At 40.9% G+C, this 27,414-nt stretch overlaps 1 protein-coding gene across 2 annotated transcripts; it reads right to left on the reverse strand.

Annotated features, from left to right (window-relative positions):
• Positions 1 to 982: 982 nt before the first annotated feature.
• On the reverse strand, positions 983 to 27,232 carry si:ch211-218d20.15 (uncharacterized). Of its 2 annotated transcripts, none has more exons than XM_067985755.1 (8): positions 27,163 to 27,232; positions 24,665 to 24,783; positions 23,279 to 23,339; positions 19,103 to 19,170; positions 18,703 to 18,805; positions 11,937 to 12,055; positions 7,990 to 8,135; positions 983 to 6,038 (listed from the first exon to the last, which is right to left on the reverse strand). In XM_067985755.1, exons 1-8 carry the CDS (start codon positions 27,224 to 27,226, stop codon positions 5,933 to 5,935), a joined length of 786 nt encoding a protein of 261 aa, XP_067841856.1. In that variant the 5' UTR covers positions 27,227 to 27,232; the 3' UTR covers positions 983 to 5,932. The 2 variants fall into 2 exon arrangements, 1 of the variants encoding a protein (XP_067841856.1); XR_010963227.1 differs by lacking the exon at positions 983 to 6,038 and adding an exon at positions 14,400 to 14,493 and having other exon boundaries at positions 8,049 to 8,135.
• Positions 27,233 to 27,414: the final 182 nt, after the last annotated feature.

Here is a 27,414-nt window from a genome sequence, read left to right on the forward strand (position 1 = left end):
TTCAGCAGTCAAGGACATTCAGCCACCGACCTTCGGGTAAGCGTACTCCAAGGCGGCCTTCGAGACACACAACGCAAAATCGTCGAGCAGAAATTGATAGCCAAGTTCCGCACCCATGAGGACGGCCTCAACCGGGATCTTGGGTTCATGTCACGCTACACGTTACCCCACCAGCGAACAAATGTTATCTGTTTTTAATATAACGGGTCAGTTGCTGTCTTTTCTATGTTTCTACCTCTCTATCTCTGTTTTTTTTTGTTTGTTGTTTTTTTTTGTGATTTGTATATTCTGAGACCTGGCAGGTAACACCTGTCTGTCTGCACACTGATTGCCTTGGCAACAGGCAGTTGAAAAAACTGTCTGTTATCACCAAGCATTGTTCTGTGAATTATAAATGCGACTTCATTTCGAGGATTTCATTTCCACATCGTTCACCTGAGGAAGGAGGTAGCCTCCAAAAGCTTGTGAATTTAAAATAAAATTGCTGGACTATAACTTGGTGTTGTAAAATTGTTTACAAATGTTAAGAAAGGCAGCAGCCAATTTGCACACAGAAAGCTCCCACAAACAGCAATGAGATAATGATCAGATGATCTGTTTTAGTGATAAAAGTTGGCCAGGACACCGAGCAGGGAGAACTCCCCTGCTCTTCTTCGAATAGTGCCATGGGATCTTCTATGTCCACCTGAGACGGCAGACGGGATCTCAGTTTAACACCTCATCAGAAAGACAGTATAGCACTCCCTCAGTACTGCATTGAAGTGTCAGCCTAGATTATGTGCTCAGGTCTCTGGAATGGGACTTGAACCTATAACTTTCTGCCTCAGAAGTGAGAGTACTACCACTGAGCATTATCCATAATCTATGAATAAACCAGGCTGAAAGGTTTATTCTCATGCCCTTTCCATGATTTATGTTCTTATAAAATAGTGGCAAGGAAACAAAAACAAACTCCAATATATACAAACATCTTTATTCACAGTCTTGAAAAAATAGTAGCAGTTGTCCTACTGTAAACCTTTGACAATTCACAAGATAAATAAAAAACTTAAACTTGCTGAAATTGTGTACTTTCCTATCTTTTACAGAGGAAATTCCACTTTTAAACTATACCACCAAACTAATAGTACAAGTGCAATAAAACATGAATGAGTGTCACAGCCTTTTTGTTAGTAAAGAAATGCAAATGTTAGGAACTTTAATTTTGCTTTTAATGCTACACTTAATGTAACGCCTAATTTGCCTGAGCCTCCACCATGTCCAGGTAGCTGACACCACTGCCTGGGGGTAACACATGCTGCAAGTTGCTCATCTCCTATGGTCCCTGCAGTTCTGGGCCTCCTCCTCCTCTTGCCAGCAATGCCTGCTACGCCCTTATGTTGATGAAAGAATTCCTGTGTACTATTTACTTCTATCACTGCTATGCAGTTACTTTGAAATCTTCCCTTCCCTTAAATTAAAACAACCATAGGTCTGATTTGCAATAAATTACACTCAACTCTGCAGCTGGCGAATGCTGTACGAGTTTAGCTTTGATAACTTTAACAGGGCCTCGTTACTTTTTTGTGAACTTTAACCAAATAACCAAATGTTCGTTAACTCAATTTGGGAGATGCAGGAATCCTCAGGCCATGAATAAATAGAACATTAACACCTTCTTTCGATTTTACACCCCTTTCTACTTGTGTAATTTGAGCAAAGATCTACATATTTGGGTAGAATCTTCTCCCAATTAGAAGGAACTAATGAAGGCGGATGACCTGACATCAGTATTTGTCTCTACAAATTTCCCTTTTATAAAATGTAGGCGCATGCAGAAATTCTGATGAATATTCCTAATCCTTTGAAAATAACTTATTCGCAGACTCAAAAAAGCAGAAATGAAGGCAAGAACTAGTAAACTTGGCTCTACATTTCTGCTTATCTTCTCATACCAGCCAGAAAACTGACATCAACTAAAAACAAGGTTTGGGGAATACTCAAAAACCCAATAGATCTAAAGTTCCATCATCATAAGCCCACGAATTGTGCTTGGAAACATTAGCTTTGATCAGGGATCCCACTCAAACACTAACTTGCCTTTCTCTTTCATATTCTCACTGACCTGCTTTGCATATCCACATCTTTTGTTTTTAATTTCAGATTTCTGTATTTGCCATTTTTTTTTCTGACTCAGAAGCAAGTGTACGACTACTGAGCCAAGGCTGACACCTGATGCTCACAGGAGGTATAGAAGATACTTAGCGGGAGAGAAGATGAACAAGAAACTATACTTTCAGATACACCAGGAGAGCAGAAAAAGAGAGCATAGATTCAGATTGTGAAAGGCATATTTATGACAGATGTCAGGAAGTTTTCTGTTTTACACACAGAGGGTTATCAACAGCTGGAACGGGTTAAGACCAGGAGACTGGAATCATTTAAGAAACAACTAGATGCCATAATGGTAAGTAAGTATTCTGGAAAGATTAAATTAATTTGGCTGAAGGACCTTCTTCATCCAAACCCATGTCGTGATTAAATTGGATAGAAACAATATTGAGAGGAAGGGGACATCTTAGCTGACTAATCGCTTGCAAATGAACCACAGATGGAGAATTTAAGTCATATGTGCTTCATTATCAATTTTAGCTTTTCCAAGTGTTTTATCCATATTTTTATAAATTGAATTGTTAATGACAAATAATAACCACAAAAGGAAAATCAGGATAGGGATAGGGCCACTAAGGGATGCACATCATAAATTCACAGGTAATGACACAGGTAATGTGGTTGTTTAATGAGATCAAGAACAGGAATGGTGTGATTGTCCCATTTGCCACAAATGAAGCCAAAAATGCGTTTGCTATCCCGACAATATTTTATCCTTTGTATGAACATATATGTCACAATAATTATAAAAGAAAAGATTTACAGATAAGAGAAGCGTAGGGAAACATCTACACAATATGACCACAAAATAATAAGGCTTGAGATCATGATTGAGAAAGACATCAGTAAGACAAAGACCAAAGTAATAGATTGGAAAAACGCTAATTTTGAGGTGATGAAAATGGGACTAGGGAAGACAAACTGGGAAAAAATATTGACAAACACAGAGATAGAACAGCAGGTGATCAAGAGAGTCCAGGAGAAATATATTCCGCTAAAAAACAAGAACAAACTAGCCAATAATGAAACACCATGGATGAATAAAGAAATACGGGCAAAATGGAAACTAAAGAAAAAGGCATACGCTAAGTACATAGACAATAAAAGGAGAGGATGACAAAAGGGAATATGAAGAGGTTAGGAAAGAAGTCAAAAAACAATTAGGAAAGCAAAGAGGAATTACAAAATTAAATTATCAAGGAATATAAAAAGAAATAGTAAAGTATTCTACAGACACATAAATAGCAAAGGGAAAATCAGGATAGGGATAGGACCACTAAGGGATACACACGATAAACTCACAGGTAATGACAGCGAAATGGCAGAAATATTGAATAATTACTTTGCCTCAGTATTTACCAGGGAGACTAGCAAGGTGGGCATGACATTAGAAGAAATCAAGACATTTAAGATAGAAAGGGGGGAGTTAATTGATAAACTAGTCAAACTTAGAGAGAAAAAAACCCTGGTCCAGATGGATTGCATCCACGCATACTAAAAGAAGCAAGGGAAGAGACAGCAGATGCACTATTTTTATTTTTTTATATATATATAAAAAAATCAAAATTTTTATATATAGATATATATATATATATATAAAAATTCATTGGAAAAGGGAATAGTGCCAGAGGTCTGGCAGACAGCAAATGTGATTCCTATATTTAATAATGGAGATAGAACAAGAACTTGGAAGGTGAGAAGTGGTGTTCCAGAGGGATCGGTGCTGGGATCACTGCTGTTAATCATTTACATAAATGACTTGGACTCAGGAATCAGAAGTACAATTTCAAAATCTACCGATGACACCAAATTCAGGGGTATAGTTAATACTCAGGAAGACTGCAACAAAAATACAAGACGACAAAAATATAAGCAGAATGGGTGAATGTAAATTGTAATCAGCAAATGAATTTCAATATAGTTAAGTGTGAGGTGGAGCACTTTGGTGGGAGGAATAAGGAGGCCACTTACTCCTTGGAAAATAAGAGTCCAAATGGGCTAGAGGAGCAAAGGGATCTAGGGGTACAGATTCACAAATCATTAAAAGTAACAACGGAAGTTAACAAGGCCATTGAAAGTGCAAATCAAGCACTGGGGTTCATTTCTGGAGGAATAGAATTGAAAATCAAAGAAGTTATGTTAAACTGATATAGAACCTTGATTAGACCACACTTGGAGCACTGAATAGTTCTGGTCTCCTTATTACAAAAAAAGATAAAGAGGCACTGGAGAAGGTGCAAAAAAGATTCACAAGGATGTTTTCAGAACTATCACGAAAGGCTGAACAGGCTGGAGCTCTTTTCTCTAGATAAGAGAAGGCTGAGGGGTGACCTGATAGAGGTCTTTAAAATTATGACTGGGTTTGATAGGGTAGACATATAGATGTTTCAACTTGTGGAGAGTCCAAAATTAGGGGTCATAAATAGAAGAAAGCCGCTAATAAAGTCCATAAAGAATTCAGGAGAAACTACTTTACCCAGAGAGCGGTTAGAATGTGGAACTTCCTACCACATGGAGTAGTTGAGGCGAATAGCATAGATGCATTTAAGGGGAAGCTAGATAAGTATATGAGAGAGAAAGGAATAGAAGGATAGGCTGATAGGGTTAGATGAAATAGAGTGGGAGGAGCCTCCTGTTGAGCATAAACACTGGCATAGACCAGTAGGGCCTAAAGGCCTGTTTCTGTGCTGTAAATTCTATGCTCTCCACTACAGTTTGTTAGCCTAACACTATTGATGTTTCGCATTACTCTGCAAAGGGTTGAAGTCGCAGCATTGATCAATGTTCAAATCCTCCCAAAATGCGTGCTCACCTTTGTCTGGACACTCAGTGAGATGCTTCATCAAAGCTGAGCATCGCATCTGGGAGGTAAAAACTAATTATAAATAACATTTTTTTCCATTTTGATTTGCAGAACGCACACCTCTGATCATCATAGAGCATTGTAGAGGAGTGGGCAACCTATTTGTCCACCATCCCACCTGAGAGGATGCTCTGAGACAGGGTTGTCAATACTGGAACAAAAAGAAAAATAGATGGAGAAAACAGAGTAAAGGTCAAATGAAGAAGAATTTGAGCATTAAAACATATAATTTTATTTCATTTGTTTTAAATCATTACCTGGCATAAAATTATGTTCATTTGATCTACAAATAGCTGGTTCAAGACTAATTCTAAAGTCCTATTTGTGTAACTATACAACTATAATAATGTTTCAAACTTTCCTCCGATGGCTCAGTTGGTTAGGTTCACTGTAGAAATGAGCCGCACAAAACTGCAAAGTCCCACGTTTGATCCCTGGTCTATGTTAAATTAGTTAATATCAGCCAGAGTACCAAAAGAGGTGCTGCAGTTGGCCTCAGTATCCTTGGGCTAGGAAGTGGCAGGAGGGAAAGCAACCAGGATGCCTGCTCCCGATTGCCATCCAGTGACTCCTGTTGGCAAGAGTGTGGGCATGCATTTGTCTGTGTGGACAGAATCAAGCTCAGTTGCCATGACCAACATTTCCCCCCCCCCCCCACCACCAGTGTCATATAGTCTGGCGATATTCAATATCGATACTAATGCACAAAGAATGCATTAAGGTAACAGAGGCACCTGTGGAACCCTAAACCAGCATGAGCCAGCACCTTCAGAGGAGGGAAGAAAACAGGGAGATCTTAAGTTTTTTTTTTAAAAAAGTGCACGACTAATCGTTGATTCATTTCGGACTGATGTTCAGTGCAGTATTACACATACTTCAGTTCTTTAGCATCCTAAAGTATGCTTGCGCGTGAGAGCATTATCTCAGATTCATAACAAAAGACATGGCCAAAGACAGTTCTTCAGTAAGGTCTTCAGGAAGGGTAGACACAACTGTAATGATACTGCGAGTAAGACGGAGTATCCTAAGAGAAAAACAAGTTTTAAACAAAGGTTAGCTCAGTATTAACCATAACATTTTTGAAATCATTCTTTGTTCATTGGCAACAATTACTTTCCTATGAGCTGTAAACTCTACCTCCGCAAAGATGTCAGGAATGTCAACACATTTCCCTGATGCCTTATTGGGTAAATGTACTTTGTGCTGTGGCACTGAGCCAGAGAGACCAGGAAGATCCCAGGTTGGAGCTGTAGCTTGTGGCTGAGTTACCTCATCTCAGCACTAAGTTTTAAATTATTTTTGTGGAGCCAGGAGGAGCAGGACCAGGTCCCACAAAAATAATCTGGGTCGCTGCAGCCGTGGCTTCCCCCTTCCAGGATCGCGACAACCTCCCCCCACTCCCAGACTTAGTTGACTGGCCCAGCAGCCTCCGAGCTCCCCAATGTTGGGCCGGCCTGAATCCGGTGAGTTGCACCAGTGGGATGGCCATTTGGCACCCACAGCTCACCGGTACCATTAAAATGAGCCCCGGACCTGAAAATGGCTCCGGCCTCTTCACCCCCGTAATGGGTGGGCTGACGGTGCGCTCCACCCAAAAGTCAGGAGGGAAAACTGGCGGAGGGGGAGAAATGAACAAACATTAACCCCCTTTTAAAAGCAAACTCCAAACATAATTAATACCTCGTACCCAGCACTAATTCAATTTTCAAATCGACTTTCAACTCACTGAGATCAGCTGTTTAGAGGGATTGTTAAAAGGGAACATTATAAAGACTTAACTAATAAATTTTGAAATATCTCTTGCCCAAGAGGTCCTTTTTCAATTGGTCTGAAGCAGCTTTGGCAGATCTACCACATATGACCTTTTAGTTGCCATATTCAATGGATTTATTTCCAACTGGCTGCCAGCCATCACTGTAGGGATTGGCTCCTGGTGCTAGATTCTAATCAAACCGGAGTAAAAAGCTTGGTGCTGATTAGAACTCAAAGCCAACAAGTAGCAAACCTTTGATTTCGCTCAAGAAGCATCTAATTCCTTTCAAAGTTCACTTCTAGCCAGTTAGAGATAGACCCATTGAATAAATCATCCATCAGGGTCTTACTTGGTCAGGAGACTTGACATACTCATCTTCTGAGGCTAATTTCAAACGAGCACCAACTAAAGTATCTCCCTTCAGGTGGGAGATTTACAGAGCAATCTTTTTAAAATAGTCCTTCAAGAGCTGCAGTGATCTATATACTCAAAGTACTCCATCAACCCACCCAAATTATATTCTATTTTAACTGCTTTCTGTTACCAGACAAGTTATACTGCATTTTAACATCAATTATAAAAGGTAAGTTTTTCTTAAAATTAATCAAAATACATCCATATTGGTGAATAAAAAGAATTTTTACATGCTTTAGTGACCATTGTAGATTTTTACTAGCTGTAATGTCAATTCTTGAATTTTAATTGCTTTAATGCCTGTTCTATAGTTTTACACAGTTTAATGTCTATTCTAGAATTTTACTTGCTTTAAATTGTTATTCTATACTTTGATGAAAGACAAAGCAAAGCAAAGCTGGGCGACTCCTTTGCTTCATTTATCTTTCACCCATGCAATCATACCCCAGCACAAGTCACAGCCTTGGCAAGAGAAGAATCAGAAGAAAAACTATAGGAGAAAATAACCTTTGAAATTAGGAAACTAGATTAAGTGTTGAGAGGACTGTTTAATGTATTAAATAACTGTTTTGAAATCCACAAAATGTAAATGTATTATGATCATGTAAAGATTTGCTTTAAAATGTAGCTTTTTTAAAAAAAATAAAATGCTAGGATTTACTTTAACCCGTTTCATGGACTCAAAAAAAATATATATATATTTTAAAACCGTTCAGTGATTCCCATTGAATACCATTTCAGAATGCATCATAAACCATTATCCTCCCGTCATCGGTCAAAACCTCTGGTTCCTACCAGCCCTACTCACCAGTTTATGTAGTGGTAAGGTAGCACAGGCTCCTGCTCAGACCCCTCATCAACAGCCAGTCCAGATTTTAAAGCTTTGAAATTAGCCTCAATATCTCTTTTTAGGACGTCCAAAGCAATATACCCACTGAAATAATTTAGAACTTTCTGGAAGGATAAAATAAAGATACTTAGAATCTCAGAAGCATAGAATGGTTACAGCACAGAAGGAGGCCATTCAGTCCATGCCGGCTCTTTGTAAGAGCAAGCCAGTTAGTCCTATTCCCCCGCTCTTTCCCGTAGCCCTGAAAATTTTTCCCTTCAAGTATTTATCCAATTCCTTTTTGAAAACCACGATTGAATCTGCTTCCACCACCCTTTCAGCAGCGCATTCCAGATCATAACTACTTGCTGCGTAAAAAAGTTTTTCCTCGTGTCGCCTTTGGTTCTTTTGCCAACCACCTCAAATGTGTGTCCTCTGGTTCTCGACCCTTCCTCCAATGGGAACAGTTTCTCTTTATTTACTTTATCTAAACCCTTCATGATTTCGAACACTTCTTTCAAATCTCCTCTCAACCTTCTCTGCTCTAAGGAGAACAACCTCAGCTTCTCCAGTCTATCCACGTAACTGAAGTCCCTCATCCCTGGAACCATTCCAGTAAATCTTTTCTGCACCCTCTCTAAGGCCTTCATGTCCTTCCTAAAGTGCGATGCCCAGAATTGGACACAATATTCCAGCTGTGGCCGAACAAGTGCTTTAATAAAGGTCCAACATAACTTCCTTGCTTTTGTACTCTATGCCTCCATTTATAAAGCCCAGGATCCCTTACGCTTTTTCGACCTGTCCTGCCACCTTCAAAGATTTGTGCACACATACCCCCAAGTCTCTCTGTTCCTGCTCCCCCTTTAGAATTGTACCATTTAGTTTATATTGCCTCTCCTAATTCTTCCTGCCAAAATGTATCATTTTGCATTTCTCTGCGTTAAATTTCATCTGCCATGTGTCCACCCATTCCATCAGCCTATCTATGTCCTCTTGAAGTCTGATATCCTCCTCACTGTTTACTACACTTCCAAGTTTTGTGTCATCTGCAAACTAATGAAAAACAGCTCTCCTCCAATTGCCTAGTGGACACTGCCACCGCCCAGTGTAGTACTAAGCCATGCGGAACAGAAGATTCCAGGTTTGATTCCTGGTCTCTTGCATTAACCTGCTTTTATATAACTATGAGTGGGGTGCTTGCGCTGCTGGTTCCCAAATTCTTGCTCAACCGGCAGCATTTCCAAAATAAACCTATTGGATTCACGGAGGCCAGGGTCCAGGGAGACCCGATTAAAAACAGGTCCTTTGAAGCACCAGCCTCAATAATTCCAGTAGGTTTACATTGGGGTTGCCGCCGGTTACATGAGATCGGTGCTTTGGGAATTTTCAAGACCGAGGTCGATAGATTTTTGTTGGGTGAGGCTATCAAGGCATATGGAACAAAGGTGAATAAATGCAGTTGAAGTACAGATCAGTGATGATCTAACTGAATGGTGGAACAGGCTCGAGAGGCTGAATTGCCAATGGCGCCATGTTCCTAACAAGTTACGCGAAGATCAGAAGTGGTTTATTCAGTTGGCATATTGTAAATCTCAGTTAGCCTAGAAGGATCACAGAGTTTTTTTTAAAATAAAGGACTGCCTCTCTTTAAATTGTGTCAGTTTGCTAAGATTTTGCTTCTATTGATCTATGATGTGGAGATGCCGGTGATGGACTGGGGTTGACAATTGTAAACAATTTTACAACACCAAGTTATAGTCCAGCAATTTTATTTTAAATTCACAAGCTTTCGGAGGCTTCCTCCTTCGTCAGGTAAATGTTCAGGCTATTTTTCTATTGATCTAGTGATTGGACACCACTGATGTTATGCAGTGCTGGCACCAAATAATGTTCTGGTTGGCTTAACTATATGTAATATCAGGCAATATTTCTTCAAATGTATGAGTTCTAGCACCAACTTTGTACTCCATTGTTTTTGTGCAATAATCTGGAATATTTTTCAAATCAAGGAGAATTGAAAGATGTAAAAGGTATCTGGGAACATATTACAGGATTAATGTAACTGGCACAGATTGCATTACGCACAAAAAGAGCAGAACATAATCTTTGACTACTTCCTTTCCCAAACCATCCTCGTTCAGTACAACATCTGGGTCAGTGGCTTTAACAGGAGATAGAACAAGTAAAATAATTCTCTCACTCCCTTTTCTTCCCCTCTTCCTCTCCTCCCCACCCCCCTCCTCCCACATAAATAATATTCTGCCACTTGAAGATACTTCTCTAGTACCCTAGTTGAGAATCATGAGGGGGATAAAAAAAAATCACAAATAGTGCAGCAAGGCTCAGTCATAGCCCTGGTCCCTTGCCTGTTTTGTTGATTACTGTTAGATCATGGAAAGGTTACAGCACGGAAGGCGGCCATTCGGCCCATCGAGTCCGTGCCGGCTCTATGCAAGAGCAATCCGGCTAGTCCTACTCCCCCGCCCTATCCCCGTAGCCCTGCAAATTTTTTACTTTCAAGTACTTATCCAGTTCCCTTTTGAAGGCCATGATTGAATCTGCCTCCACCACCCCTTCGGGCAGTGGATTCTGGATCCTAACCACTTGCTGTGTAAAAAAGTTTTTCTTCATGTCACCTTTGGTTTTTTTGCCAATCACCTTAAATCTGTGCCCTCTGGTTCTTGACCCTTCTGTCAACGGGAACAGTTTCTCTCTTATCTACTCTGTCTCGACCCTTCATGATTTTGAAATACCTCTATCAAATCTCCTCGCAACCGTCTCTGTTCCAAGGCAAACAATCCCAGCTTCTTCAGTCTATCCAGATAACTAAAGTCCCTCATCTCTGGAATCATTCGAGTAAATCTCTTCTGCACTCTCTCTAAGGCCTTCACATCTTTCCTAAAGTGCAGTGCCCAAAACTGGACAATACTCCAGTTGTGGCCGAACCAGTGTTTTATAAAGGTTCATCATGACTTCCTTGCTTTTGTACTCTATGCCTCTATTTACAAAGCCCAGGATCCCACATGCTTTTTTAACCATTTTCTCAACCTGCCCTGCCACCTTCAATGATTTGTGTACATACACCCCCTGATCTTTCTGTTCCTATACCCCTTTTAGAATTGTGCCATTTAGTTTATATTGCCCCTCCTCGTTCTTCCTACCGAAATATATCACTTCGCATTTTTCTGCGTTAAATTTCATCTGCCATGTGTCCGCCCATGTCACCAGCCTGTCTATATCCTCGAAGTCTATCACTATCCTCCTCACTGATCACTACCCTACCAAGTTTTGTGTCATCTGCAAATTTTGAAATTGTGCCCTGTACACCCAAGTCATTAATATACGTCAAGAAAAGCAGTGGTCCTAGTACCGACCCCTTGGGAACACCACTGTACACCTCCTTCCACTACTCTCTGTTTCCTGTTACTTAGCCAATTTTGTATCCATGCTGCTGCTGCCCCTTATATTCCATGGGTGTCATTCTTGATGACAAGCCTATTATGCGGCACTTTATCAAACATCTTTTGAAAGTCCATATACAACACATCAACCACATTGCCCTCATTGACCCTCTCTGTTACATCATCAAAAAACTCTATCAAGTTAGTTAAACACGATTTGCCTTTAACAAATCTGTGCTGGCTTTTCCTAATCAATTCACACTTGTCTAAGTGACTGCTGATTACCCAGACTGTGTTTAAACCTTCAAGCACACTCGCACATATCTGTTATTTTACATAATTGCTGGACTGTTTTCTTCCTTTGTGAACTCCATCATGGTTATATTTATCGCATGTGGGAGGGAAGGGGGAAAAGGGAGGAAATACAAGCAATATGGTGAAAGTGCTTGGTGATGCATCACATAACAAAGTGTTGCAAGGACAATTTTTACAGTGTGTCCCAAGGTTAACCATGATGATACTCACATACAAGACTGAAAGCTGATGTGCTATGTACTTGTGGCTTCCCAGATGCTGTACATCATCTTCCAACTGCTGGCTCAAAACCAGAAGCTGATTTAGTTTCCCAATGTGGGAAAAATAATCTGCATTGAAAGCAAAGAAAAAAGCAACTTTAGTCTTCTGCTGGCAACATTCTAATTGATGCAATACAGTCTGGCTTTCTGCAAGGGGGAAAAGCAACTAATGGAGGAATAGGGAAGATCACCACACCAAGTAGAATAAGTGGAGCTACCCACAAAACTATTGATCATGAACTTATTAATTGCAATCCATGCATAATAAAGTTTTGTTAGCATGGTATGAAAAGGTTATTAAAAACCTATGAATTTAATCAGGAAATAAGGGCTAAGGATAGTCAGGAATATATTACAATTAGTGCAAATGGTTTTAGGGCAGTAAATGTGTTGCACACTTACAAAGGCAGATAGAACAATTACAAGTAACTTAATTAGATATTCATAATACATTGTCCAAGCAAATTACATTTTATAACATATATGTACACAGCACAAAATTACACAATCTATGATACAGTACAGAATTAGGTAACACCATTGTACGAATCATGTAAAATCATGGCACTTTGGTTAGGATTTCACAAAATCAAGGCTCCTTTTCATCATGCAATTCAGGAATGTTAAAAAAAAATCTGCTACATTTCATCAAAACTACAGCACGGAAACAGGCTATTTGGCCCAACTGGTCTATGCCGGTGTTTATGCTCCTCACGAGCCTCCTCCCTCCCTACGTCATCTAACCCCATCAGGATACCCTTCTATTCCTTTCTCCCTCACGTGCTTATCAAGCTTCCCCTTAAATATATCTATGCTATTTGCCTCAACTACTCCTTGTAATAGCGCATTCCACATTCTTACCACTCTTTGGGTAAAGAAGTTTCTCCTGAATTCCCTATTGGATTTATTAGCGACTATTTCATATTCATGACTTCTAGTTTTGGATTCCCCCACAAGTGGAAACATTTTCTCTACGTCTACCCTATCAAACCCTATCATTATTTTAAAGATCTCTATCAGGTCACCCCTCAGCCTTCTCTTTTCTGAAGAAAAGAGCCCCAGCCTGTTTAGCCTTTCTTGAAAAGGATATCCCCTCAGTTCTGGTATCAACCCCATTAATCTTTTTTGCATCCCTCCAATGCCTCTATATCCTTTCTATAATATGGAGACCAGAACTGTGCATAATACTCCAAGTGTAGTCTAACCAAGGTTCTATACAAGTTTAAAATAACTTCTTTGCTTTTCAATTCTATCCCGCTAGAAGTGAACCCTCGCGCTTGATCTGCCTTTTTTATGGCCTTATTAACCTATGTTGCTACTTTTAGTGATTTGTGTATCTGTACCCCTAGATCCCTTTGCTCCTCTATCCTGTTTAGACTCTTATTATCCAAGCAGTATGTGGCCTCCTTATTCCTACAAAAATGCACCACCTCACATTTATCTATATTGAAATTCATTTGCCAATTTCGCGCCCATTCTGCAAGTTTAATGTCCTCTTGCATTTTTCCACACATTGATTCAAGTTACTTCCTCGGTGAAGACCAGGTGTTTTTTTCCTCACAAAATGTTTGTGGTTTATACACAAAATTTAAATATCTTGATGTGTTATAAACTTGTTTTTAAGAAATTGTTAATCAAAATACCTTTTTTTTTAAAAATACCGCAATTAGTGCACAGACAGCATCCAGGTTTGTTTCCCTACACACAAATGACATATTTTCCCTGCTTTTTAGCATCCTGCAAGCTACACACTATTCCCTGGATGAACTATGTGTGTAAATAAACTACTCCTAGACCTCCACCAACAAGGCACGTTTACATTTTCTTAAGGGCTCAAACGGAGACTTAAGGTCTCCATGTGCCACTCTTCAGTTTGACGTTTTTTTCCTGTCACCACTCCAAATCAAGACCTGTTGGAGGGTGCAGTGCCATAATTCCAGAACTCAAAGGGAGGGAATCCAGCTTCAAACATTTAAATGTTAGTGGCGACCTAACAATAGCTCAGCAGACCTACAAAAATGGAAGCCTTCAATGCCATCAGGTCCTTTATGTTAACGAGTGTTGTCAACAGCAGGAATACCTCATGCTTGTTGTCAATGGCACTCCTGGAAGCTAAACAGCTTTGTAGCCAGCTGTTAAGAGGTGCTTAACAACAACCTAGGGCAATGCGCATTGACTTTCTTTAGTTACTTGTACAAGAAATGAGAAATGTAGTACCTCCCATGGTACAATAGAGCATGATAGAACTTAAGAATATATTGTGTGGGCAACCATGTGTGCAAATCCATGTCCTGTCCCACATTATTAAACCAATGCAAATAATTGCTGGTTAAAAAATAGGTGAAATTAAAAGACGGACAAGGTTTATACAAAATAAATTGGAAAAATAAGTCACTGTTAGTTCTTAACTCACCTGAATGCAAAACTCTCACAGTTCTTCATACACTCAACAAAAAGAGCCATCTCAACGCAAAAGCTATAGAAAACCATGGGGTTGAGTTTCAACACTAAATAAAAATTAAAATAAAAAAAGCTACAATTTAATAAAATGAAATAAAAATCACCTTAAGCTGTTACTAAGAAATTAAAATCGAGAAAGAAAAACTAGTAACACTCTTTGCTGCACAGCATATCTGAATAATGCATCATGCATTACACTTTCCAAACCTAAACTTCGAAACTGTTTCTGCAGCCTCATTTCAAAGCCAAATCTAGTACTGTCGGTCATGTTTCTCAACGGTTCATCAGTCTCAGATATGGCATTTTGGAGTACCAGATATCTTCATGGTGGAGAAAGATGGTGTTAACTGAATTAAGAAACTTTGTATTCAGGTCTAATGAAAGACAGTTATATCTACATTAGCATGCACAGAGAAAACACTATGTTACATTTGGTTTGTCAAATTAATATTCAAAGAAGGTAACAAAAAATAAGGTAGCAAACTCTCTATTCCTTGCTACAGGTAACATGAACAAGTTTAGGAATTTTCTAGACACTTTGATCCCTATTGTAAATTATCATTTCATTCAACTCCATTAACTAAAATTAAAACTGCTTTTGAAGCTTTCATAAGAATTTTGATCCTGCTTTGCTTCAGAGGAGCAAAAGTTACTATGATTGTAAGCTTATCACGGGAGAAGTGGGGGGAAGAAGAACTGGAAAACATAGTAACAAACTCATAACACAATTGACTGCTTTACAGGTTTTGGTGTCCAGAACTTAACTTTTTATCAGGTTTTCCTAGCTCGACATGGAAATTCCAGGATTAAGGCCAATTTTCCTGACCTTTGCCGCTGGGCAACACCTATTTTGTGAGTGCAAAGATCAGAAAAAAGGCAGCTGGGACTCCCACTCCCACTCCCACTCCCACTCCCACTCCCACTCCCACTCCCACTCCCACTCCCACTCCCACTCCCACTCCCACTCGATTTCTCGGGCCTCTGGAGTGAGGAACAGAGCCAGACCTGTGCTTGCAATAATCACAGACATGTAAATGATGTGGGAGGGTGTATTCCCATAGGGTGACTAAATGAAGGGGCAACAAAGCAGACCAGGCATTGAGACGAGTGCTGGGACCACAGGAGTCCCAGAGACAGCTTGAATATTAACAAAGCAAGCACAATTTAACCTGCTTCCACCACCCTGGGATGATCTTACAGCCTCGGGCCTTCTGCTCAATGCCAGCAGCTAGCAACACAACTGCACTCCAATTTCACCCCACTACATCCACTGCATTTCCCCCATCTACCATGCCTGTTATCTCCTCAAGGAATTCTACGAGGTTTGTCAAGCACAAGCGTCCCTTTTGAAATCCATGCTGGCTACGTCTAACTATTTTGTCTTTATCTAAATACATTGTAATTTCACTCTTAAAGACTCTCACCATAGATGTTAAGCTAACTGATCTATAATCACCCAGATTACCTCTGTCTCCCCATTTTAAAAAAATAGGTACTATACTGGCCAGTCTCCTGTCCTCTGACACACATCCACTCAAAATAAAGCCCTGAAATATAATTTCTGGGGCCTCAGTAATTTTCTCTTTCATTTCCCTCAGGATCCTAGGATGTATCCCATCAAGCCCTGGAGCTTTCTCTTCCTTTAGTCTAACTAACATATCTAAAATTTTCCTTCTTTCCATCATAATATCGCTCATCTCGCTCTCGATCACTTCAGGATTCACCTCCTCCCGGATATCCTTCTCTTTAGTAAAGACTGATGTAAAGTACACCTCCATCGTTTTCTACAAATCATCATCATCTACAAATTAACAATCCTCTCCTCTCAGGGTCCCACCTTATTTTTAACAATTCACTTTTTACTGATACACTTATAAAATACTATATTGTTCCTTTTGATATTTTTGGAGCTGTTTTCCTCAATGTATGGTGGCTGAAGCTGTGGATATGATTCTTAATGAATACTTTGCGTCTGTCTTCACAAAAGAGGGGACAATGCAGAGATTGTAGTTAAGGAGGAGGAGTGTGAAATATTGGATGGGATAAACATAGTGAGAGAGGAAGTATTAATGGGTTTAGCATCTTTGAAAGTAGATAAATCACCAGGCTCGCATGAACTGTATCCCAGGCTGTTAAGAGAAGCAAGAGTGGAAATAGCAGAGGCTCTGACCATCATTTTCCAATCCTCCCTGGCTACAGGCGTGGTGCCAGAGGATTGGAGGGCTGCTAACGTTGTACCGTTGTTTAAAAAGGGAGAAAAAGATAAACCGAGTAATTATAGGCCAGTCAGTCTAACCTCAGTGGTGGGCAAATTATTGGAATCAATTCTGAGGGACAGCATAAATCATTTAGAAAGGTACAGGTTGATCAAGGACAGTCAGCATGGATTTGTTAAGGGAAGGTCATGTCTGATTAACTTGAGTGAATTTTTTGAGGAAGTAACAAAGAGGGTCAATGAGGGCAACGTGTTTGATGTAGTGTACGTAGATTTTAGCAAGGCTTTTGACAAGGTCCCACGTGGCAGACTGGTCAAAAAAGTAAAAGCCCATGGGATTCAAGGGAAAGTGGCTAGTTGGATCCAAAATTGGCTCAATGGCAGGAAGCAAAGGGTAATGGGTGACGGGTGTTTTTGCGACTGGAAGGCTGTTTCCGGTGGGGTTCCACAAGGCTCAGTACTAGGTCCCTCATTTTTATGTGGTATGTATTCATGTGGGGGGCTCGTTCAAGAAGTTTGCAGATGTCACAAAAATTGGCTGTGTGGTTGATAGTGAGGAGGAAAGCTGTAGACTGCAGGAAGATATCAATGGACTGGTCAGGTGGGCAGAAAAGTCGCAAATGGAATTCAATCCATAGAAGTGTGAGGTAATGCATTTGGGGAGGGCAAACAAGACAAGGGAGTACATAATAAATGGTAGGATACTGAGAGGTGTAGAGGAACAAAGGGACCTTGGAGCGCATGTCCACAGATCCCTGAAGGTAGCAGGACAGGTCGATAAGGTGGCTAAAAAGGCATACGGAGTACTTTCCTTTATTAGCCGAGGCATAGAATATAACAGCAGGGAGGTTATGCTAGAACTATATAAAACATTGGTTAGGCCACAGCTTGAGTACTGCTTACAGTTCTGGTCACCACATTACAGGAAAGATGTGATTGCACTAGAGAGGGTATTGCCAGGGCTGGAGAATTTTAGCTATGAGAAAAGATTGGATAGGCTGGGTTTGTTATCTTTGAAGCAAAGGAGGCTGAGGGGAGATTTAATTGAGGTATATAAAATTATGACGGGACTAGAGTGGATGGGGAGGACCTATTTCCCTAAGCAGAGGGGTCAGTGACCAGGGGCCATAGATTTAAAGTCATTGGTGGAAGGATTAGAGGGGAGCTGAGGAGAATTTTTTTCACCCAGAGGGTGGTGGGTGTCTGGAACTCATTGAGGCAGAAACCCTCAATTCATTTAAAAAGTACTTGGACATGCACTTGAAGTGCCATAACCTACAGGGATAAAGACCAAGTGCTGGAAAGCAGGATTAAGCTGGATAGCTCTTTTTCGGCCTCCTTCTGTGCAGTAACTTTCTATGATTCTATAATCCCTCTTAGCTTTCCATAGCCTGCTTTTAAAATCTTTTCTTATTTTCTCATATTCCCCTTTGGTTTTTTATTATTATTCTTATAGTCCCCGTAAGCCAACAACCTACTGAAACTGAGGCACTCTTTCCCTAGCCTGACCAGATAAATTAAAAGCAAGCAACCTGAAATGGAACAATAGGTGTGGTTTTTAACAGCCCAGGTGATGGCTGATGATCAATCTGGCCATTATCCATCCCCTTTCCCTAAGCATATTTCATACAGTGCAAAAAAGAAAAAACAATTAAGACAAAGCAAGAAGTCTTAATTGGTCTGTTAGCAGTTAAACGTTAGCTCTGAATGTCATTGTTACATGCATCGCACCCCGCAAAAAATCTCAGCCCTGTGCTCCTGGAACAAGCGTACATATTGTATTTTATTTACATCATCATTGTGTCCCATTGCAAATTGAGGATTCAGACTGAAACTGCATTTTAACTAAAACCTCGCAAATGTGCACTCTACTCTTTATTCAGTACTTTACTTAATTCTAATCCATTTGACGTGATGTTACAGTTTTTCTGCAGAATTAAAAAGAGACACAAACAAAATGACTGGAGCAGTACATTGATACAGATCTCGGTTATTTGTTGAATGTACATGAATGTATCAAGACAGGGGGAAGCATTCTTACCATCTACAGGAGGCCGTTCCAACATGTCAACAGGTCTACCATGTATTACGAATATTTCAACCCGGGGAAACAACGTTGACAATCCTTGAGAATCCAGATAGTCCTGTAAAAGACAGTTTGCACTATACTTTACAGACTTGTGTAAAAGAGGTTACAGAGCAATAATACAGCAATAGCACCCTTTAGAAAACTCTTCATAATCTAGAGAACATTTTTTTTTAGAATGGTAAGTCAAAAGTGCTTCACAGAACTTTCTGTTGTCATCACAAGTACTTCATCTTGAAGTACTTTAATGCAAATGCAATATTGTTCAACCAACCAAACAGATGTCTAGACACGGACAATATTGCACACCATTCTACATTTAATTAGAGTTTTAAAAGGTGGTAAAGCACATTACCTCCAACTGTGGAACAGGGTCTGGCAGATGCTCCAGATATTGTTTAATTCTTTCAACATAATCTACGCCTGTACGAGAATAAAAGAACAATTTGAAAAACAACCATGCAAGTTGTTGAATTACAACATACATTACTACTCCATGGATAAGTATTTAAAAATAAAGGACCTCTTCAGGATTAAACACTATCACTTTTATGACCTGGACTGAACTCCAGCCCAGGTTGATGGGATGAATGTCTCCTCTGTCACTGTAAGGGTCCTATATAAACTAGTTTTGGATGATCACAACCTATTTCTCAGTGGGCATGGACCCACAGTGGAAAACTGCTCAAATTGGCGGCCTTAAATAGAAGCCATGTGATGGCTGGTATCAGAAATGGAAAAATGTTACACTAGTGCAGTACGGGCTACTCTCCTGCAGCTGGGGGAGGCACATTGTTGGAACACAATTGAGGGAGCATAACTCTGCATGTAACCTTGCCTGGGAGTGCTTGATGCTGACAGTGGGTACCCAAAATGGGAAGGGGTGAGGGAATTCTTTTTTCTGCTTGTCTTCATAGCTTCAAGTTCCCCCCCTCTCCCCTACATAGATATGGCTTGCTTCAACTGCTTATTATTTTAATATAAAATATTTAATTGTTATGAAGACAGTAACAAAGCATTAATGCTTCAAAAGGCCATTGGGACCCAAGCTAGGTACTGACACACCATGGAGGTGAAATTAGGCAGTAGTGCAAAGGGAATCATATACACCGTGCCCGAATTTCAAGAGTCCGGCTTTTCTTTAAATATCAATTTTCACTTCAAAGATTTTGTTTTGCAAATATATGGAATTTTTTATAACAAATATTTTAAGAAAAGGCCATTGCAGAACATTATTATGGATTATTCCTTTGAGACAGCTGTGGCTTCATTTATCCCATATCCATCTGAATGTCTAAACTAAACAAAATGTTTTTTTGTAGTCCCTATGTAAAAGCTTTTCCTTACCCAGGTGATTTCATTTTCTAATATTCAAGAGTGTGGGATGGTTCAAGCAAAGGATTATTTGCCAAGCTGTTGACACTTTGTTGTCAAATGTTAACCGAATCATGAAAGGTGCCAAATAAAATGGCTATACTTCGAATACAAACCTAACCCACCCCCACTAGTTTTATTCCCCCTTCCTTTTATCCACAAATTTTCTCCTCTTTCCTCCTCTCTTGAAGACTCGAGTATGGTTCCCTGGCCACCAAGAACCTAATATTTACGGGAAGGGTGTGCGGGAGCGTGGTAGCGTGTCAGCGTGTCCAAAACCTGGCAAGGCCGGGGACACAGAGGTCCTGCCAAATTTAACGGCAGGACCTCATTATAATTTTCTTCTTCCGTGGCGGCAGGCCAGATTGGCAGGCTGGCTGGCTGCTGAGCGAGAAAACCAGCGGCAGGAGGCCACAGCCGGAGACCGCTGGGGGAGATCCTCAGCAATCGGGAGGGAGAGATCGGGGCTTGGTGGAGGGGTAGGGTGGGAGGTCGAAGATTGCGGCAGCAATCAGAAGGGAGGCCGAAGACTTCCTCCTTGAGGGTTTGGGGGGGGGTGGGGGGGGGGCACACCAGTTCCTCCTGGCCCACAAGGAGTGCCATAAAAGGCACTAACCTGCTGGAGCCGGAAGCTCTTGCCTCCATTTCGCAGCCAGGTTTCCCGAGCCCTGGGAAACCCACACGGCAACTGTTAAATTTGAATCAGACTCCCAACTGCACTGTAGGAGCCTGATTTAAATATGATAATGAAGTGTCCCGCCTCTCCAAGACAGGACACACGCACACCTCGCAACCCACCGCCGTAGAAATGGCGGCAGGCGGTGGGTTGGGGATGTGTTCCCCGATTTTTAATTTTTAACCCCGTTCCCCTCCTGTCCGTCTTGGGGGAGGGGGTTAACATCGAGGACCAAGCCTTGTAATCCATTATTTACACATGAGCCTGATTGTGGCAGGCTATCAGAATGCAGGAGAAGCCCAATGCTGTCCTTTCCCAATGTCCGCACTCGTACACTTCTAGCAGGGTTCACTAGATAATGATTGGGAGTGGAAACGTTTGCCAATTTTTCCTCCCTCCATCAGTGGCGCTGAGGTCAATGGAAACATATCTGGCACCCCTACCCCCTGGCTGAGACTAGCTAATTCAGCACTCCTCCCTTTACCTTTGAAGTTTTTTTTCTTTCCCTTTCTCTGTTCTGCTTACCCAAGATGGCAGAAATACAATCTGGCTCCAAGACCTCTGCCAATGCTACAATATATCAACTACTGCGGAAGGTTCAAGAGCACCGTGGGTTAACTCATACTGCAGTTTTCCTTCCCTCATTCTCTGTGGAAAGTGACTCAACTCTGCTGAACACACTTGGCAGGGTTTCCCGCTTTTGTGCTTGCCTCCCCATTTATTATAATGGACAAGAAAATCACTGCTGGCAAGCACACCGTTGAAAACTCCAGTTGTTGCTCCTTCTTAGAAAGAAATTGCGTTTATATAGCGCCTTTCCCGACCTCAGGATGTCCCAAAGCGCTTTACAGTCAATGAAGTACTTTTGAAGTGTAGTAACTGTTGTAATGTATGAAACGCGGCAGCCAATTTGTGCACAGTGAGATCCCACAAATGGCAATGAGAAAATAGCCAGATAATCTGTTTTTAGTGATGTTGGTTGAGGGATAAATATTGTCCAGGACACCGGGACAACTCCTCTGCTCTTCTTCGTATAGTGCCATGGGATCTTTCACGTCCACCTGAGAGGGCTGACGGGGTCTCAGTTTAATGTTTCATCTGAAAGACTGCACTTCCACCAGTGCAGCACTCTCTCAATACTGCACTGGAGTGTCAACCTAGATTATGGACTCGTTTCTCTGGAGTGGTCCTCAAACCCACGACCTTCTGACTCAAAAGCAAGAGTGCTACTACTGAGCCACGGCTGACACAGTTTGTTAGCTGAGTTTGGTGACTCACTATGGAAAACTGAGGATATAGGTATACCCATTACCACCCTGTGGAGTTGGTACACCTATACATCACTGCAATATGCCATCAGGCTATCCAGAGTAAGGCATACACAACTGAATGTAACTGCAGTTAGTTTGATTTTATGCAAGAAATTTTCTTTTGAGACATATAAAAAGGAAAATCAGCGCAATCATAAGAAAACCCTTGCCTAAACTGCATAAATAAATGGGAGAAGTTATCTCAATTTAGAAAGCAGCAACAGAAAGAACTCTACAGCCAGTGACGTATCATTAATCAGTGAATCAAAGGAGGCTTAAGAGCTGGATGTTACTTCCCCCCCCCCCCCCCCCCAGGTTAAGCAGGCGGCATGGCGGCCCATTGGGCACCTGGAAAAGAAATGGGGGAAAGCAATTTGAAAAAGAAAGTATTATACTGGACAGGAAAATAACAGCAAAATAGCACCAATAGCACAAACACAGTAGTGAAATAATCCACCATCTTTTAAGAACATAAGAAATAGGAACAGGAGTAAGCCATACGGCCTCTCGAGCCTGCTCCGCCATTCAATAAGATCATGGCTGATCTTCAACCTCAACTCTGCTTTCCCGCCAGATACCCATAATCCTAGAGCCCCTTAGAGTTCAAGAATCTATTGATCTCAGCCTTGAATATACTCAACGACTGAGTATCCACAGCCCTCTGGGGTAGAGAATTCCAAACATTCATACCCTCTGAGTGAAGAAATTCCTCCTCATCTCAGTCCTAAGTGTCCGACCCCTTATCCTGAGACTATGACCTCTAGTTCTAGACTCTCCAGCCAGGGGAAACATCCTCTCAGCATTTACCCTATCAAGCCCTCTTAGAATCTGATATGTTTCAATGAGATCACCTCTCATTCTTCTAAACTCCAGAGAGTATAGGCCCACTGTACTCAATCTTTCCTTTCCCTGCTGTTTATTTTCACAGATGAACCAGTCTACCTTTACCTATCGCTTCCTGCCCTGTCTGCCGAAGGTCACCTCATCTCCATTACTAGTTTCTCTACTCCTAGCAACCTGTGGGTGACCACCCTCTGGAATATCTGCTCCAGAAACCTTCTGCTGGGACAGATTAAAGGCATCACAATTTGGGAACCAGTAACAACAGAAATCATATATTCACTACAGTATGTTTTTTTTAATAATCCATCTAAAGAATTACTGTACCTACCTCTCGTGTGAAAAGACTCTGACTCTATAGGGCTTTTATCTTCTCTAAGCTGTTCCTGTAACTAGAATGACAATAGTTTCTATTAGTCAAAAGGGCAGTACAAAACTTTCCTAGTTCAGAATAGAAAAATGTATTACTCAAGTAATAATGGACAACTGCCTGTATTATACCAGGGAATTCAAGATTAAGAGAGAGAGAAGCAAGGCAAAGGGGTTTAAGGTGAGAGAGAAGTTCCCCTCCAAGTCATACACCATCCAAACTTGGAAATATATCGCTGTTCCTTCATTGTCGCTGGTTCAAAATCCTGGAACTCCCTACCTAACAGCATTGTGGGAGTACCTTCACCACACGGACTGCAGCGGTTCAAGGCGGCGGCTCACCACCACCTTCTCAAGGGCATCTAGGAATGGGCAATAAAAAATGCTGGCTTGCTAGCAACAACCATATCCCGAGAATGAATTTTTTAAAAAAGCAAGGCAGAAGTTTAGGAAGAAAGTTCCATTGCAGAGAGGTGTTATAGCTAAAAGCCCTGGCATTGGAGCAGGAGGCGGGGAGAAATACACAAGAGATCCGAGTCAGAAGGGCAACATGTGCATGCTGGGGCACAAAGCTGGAGAAGATTTTTTCATAGGTGATGACAGCCAGTAAGTTTTTGCAGGCTATTTTAACATTACCGCCAAGCCTAATCCTGTCTTCACCCAACATTCACACAACACACTTGTGGACAGGAGTTATGGAGCAACAATCAAGGGTGTAGCGCTGCAAATGTTGCCCTGGCTGAGAGTAAACACAGTGTAGAATGGGAATTGAATCTGGAGCCTTCTGGTCCGTGTACTGGATGTTGCCCATGGGATATGATTTACATCACACTTACAACATTGCTCCTCATAACAGGTCACGCCACTTGTGGGAAAAAAATCATATGCTATGGCTCCTCATCATATACCTCTATTTATATCCCAGCTGTATATTTGTATTTAATATGAAATTGCAGCTGAATTTCAGCAAAAATGGAGGAGATATATATATTGCATTCAGGTCTACATTATGGGGATGACATTGTCATGAGGCACTGGCTCTTCGTTAAGTTGTTAAATTATTTTTTGCCTAGATCAGTGGACAATAAAAGATGCACAGAATGTAATTATAAAGAGAACCATTTGGAGTTGGTTACTATTAGTAATCTGTTTAGTATTCCTATAAAAAAAACACTTCCTACGGAGTCCCAACAATCATACTGAAGTCAAATAACCAATTCTTTTTAAAAAGTAATGAGCCACAATTTTAAAAATTCTAACAAACTTGTTTTGTAGCTAGTATAAATACTGTCAGTCATTGATTGCCACAATCATTGATCACACCACGTTTAACTGACAAATTACTTACATGATGTACCTCTGCCCGGATAAGGAGATCAAGCTGAAAACAGAGGGACCAGATCTCCAGAGCCACTTGCTCACTGCTTAGTTGGATGGGTTGAAGGGGTTTCTTAATGTTAACGTCCACTAGACAAAGGGGAGACAACAAATCACATGTTATTTCATAGTTCTGCCAAGTTAACCTGTAAAACACACACACAGAGAAAACTGAACCAATGAATTTAATTTGTACGATTTAATTTTTACTGGATCTCCTAAACCCGCCCCCCCCCCCCTTCCAGATTTTAACTGTCTCAGCAAGTCACTCCTAGATATAAAAACTTTAATTTTTAAAGATATTGACAAAGCACTGGATGTTTCCAAATTTAGGTGTCAGCCTTAGCTTAGTGGTAGCACTCCCGCCTCTGGGTCAGAAAGTCATGGGTTCAATCCCCACTCCAGATATTTGAGCACATAACCTAGATTGGCAATCCAGTACAGTACGGAGGGAGTGCTGCCCTGTCAAAGGTGCCGTCTTTCAGATGAAACATTAAACCGAGGCCCCATCTTCCCTCTCAGGTGGATATAAAAGATCCCACGGCACTATTCGAAAAAGAGCAGGGCAGTTCCCACGGTGCCCTCTTCATATAATATACTAACAGATCTCCCATGCCAATGCTGTTGGTGAGTAAGGGGATCCACTGTTTTATGCTTTGTAAAGTAGACTACATTGTCAGGGAAACAGATTTATGATGAGTGAATAAGAGAATTTGTGATTTTGTTACACAAAATAATGTTGTTCTTGTTCTCACATTGAACAAGTTTTCCTTTAATTCCATTCACTTCCTCCAGATAAAAGGTGAAACTATGGGAACCCGCATGGGCCCTAGTTATGCCTGTCTTTTTGTAAGATATGTTGAACACTCTTTGTTCCAGTCCTATTCAGGTCTGCTCCCTGAACTCTTTTTCCATTACATAGAAGACTGTGTCAGTGTTGCTTCCTGCTTTCATTCTAATCTACAGAATGACATTTAGTTTTGCTTCAAATTTACACTCAATTACCTATATGTGGTGCATCTCCGAATCTTCCCTTCCCTTCCTGGACTTCTCTATCTCTGGGAATAGGCTGTCCACTGACATCTATTACAAGCCCACTGACTCCCACAGCTACCTAGATTACACATGGGTGTGGAACTATTGAAAGTGGGATACTGTAGGCTAGGACAATTGGTAGTTAAGACAACAGAATCAGAGGGAGAGGGGGCGTTACAGACTGTAACTGCACCTTACTGTCATTGGTGGTGATGCTGCACCTCCACTGTGGAAGGGTGTAATTACATGACAAGTTTACATAGGTAGTTATCATTAGAAATGTGGACATGATGATTTATAATGAAGAAAGTTGACACAAATGGCATGCAATTGCAAAATTGTAATGTATTATAGATAGATGTAGGAGCTATATATGGGTCTGTCTATCACCTCTAAAGCATTGCTGATAGATGCAGAGCTATTATTTATTAAATACACATTTTTATTTATTAACAAAGAATGTGCATTTATATACCGCCTTATCGCATTCTCAGGCCATCCCAAAACACCTCACAGCAATAAATAATTTTCAAAGTGCTGTTATGCAGGCTAATGCAGTAGCCAAGTTGCACACAGTACGGTCCCACAAACAGCAACATGATAATGACCATGTTTTTTTTAGTGATGTTGGTTGAAGGATAAATATTGGCCAGGACATCAGGGAGAACTCCCCTACTCTTCTTCAAAATAGTGCCATGGGATCTTTTACATCCACCTGAGAAGGCAGATGGGGCTTCAGTTTAACGTCTCATCCAAAAGACAGCACCTCCAAGAATCCAACACTCCCTCAGTACTACAATGGAGTGTCAGCCTAGATTATGTGCTCAAATCCTAGAGTGGGGCTTAAACCCATGAACTTCTATATTACTGAGGTATGGGAATCTAGCTCTCTCTGTCTCAACATTTGAGAGTGCAGGGTCATTATTATTAAATGTATATGAAACACTGAATAGGTTGGGGCTCTTTTCTCTAGAAAAGAAGACCTTTAAAATGGTGAAAGGGTTTGATAGGGCAGATGTTTCCACTTGTGGGGGGAGTCCAAAACTAGAGGCCATAAATATAAGATGGTCACTAATAAATCCAATAAGGAATTCAGCAGAAACTTCTTTACTCAGCCAGGGGTGAGAATGTGGAACTTGCTACCACATGGAGCAAATCAGCTTTGGTGCATTTAAGGGGAAGCTAAATAAGCAAATAAGGGAGAAAGGTATAGAAGGATATGCCGATAGGGTTAGTTGAAGGAGACTCGTTGGGCCGAATGACCTGTTTCTATGTAATTGTATCATTTACTACATGTCTTATATAATTAATTACTACAATGGGCGTCTCCCACCTCTGAATTGCCTTCGATAGGTGCAGGGATTTATTAAACATAATACATGGCTATTGTATAATAATGTTTGTTATTTTTACATATATCTGGGCCTCTCCTACCTCTGAAGCGCCGCTGGTAGGTGCAGGGCTCGCGCAGCGGCTCCGTCCGCCCCACTGCTGCCATCGTTACCAGGACAACAGCGCCCGGACCCCAATCCGTGCTACACCAGCCGTCGGGTCACCCAGGGGTCACGCTGCAAACTCAGCTCTTTTTATCTATAAATTAAAATCATTTATTTTCATTTTTTAAAAATCTTTATGATTTTATCTTATTATCAAGACGATTTCTTTTTTTAATAATCCAAGAAATGT

This window comes from Heptranchias perlo, chromosome 6 (assembly GCF_035084215.1).
Source record: "Heptranchias perlo isolate sHepPer1 chromosome 6, sHepPer1.hap1, whole genome shotgun sequence".
In the NCBI taxonomy this organism is placed as follows: domain Eukaryota; kingdom Metazoa; phylum Chordata; class Chondrichthyes; order Hexanchiformes; family Hexanchidae; genus Heptranchias; species Heptranchias perlo.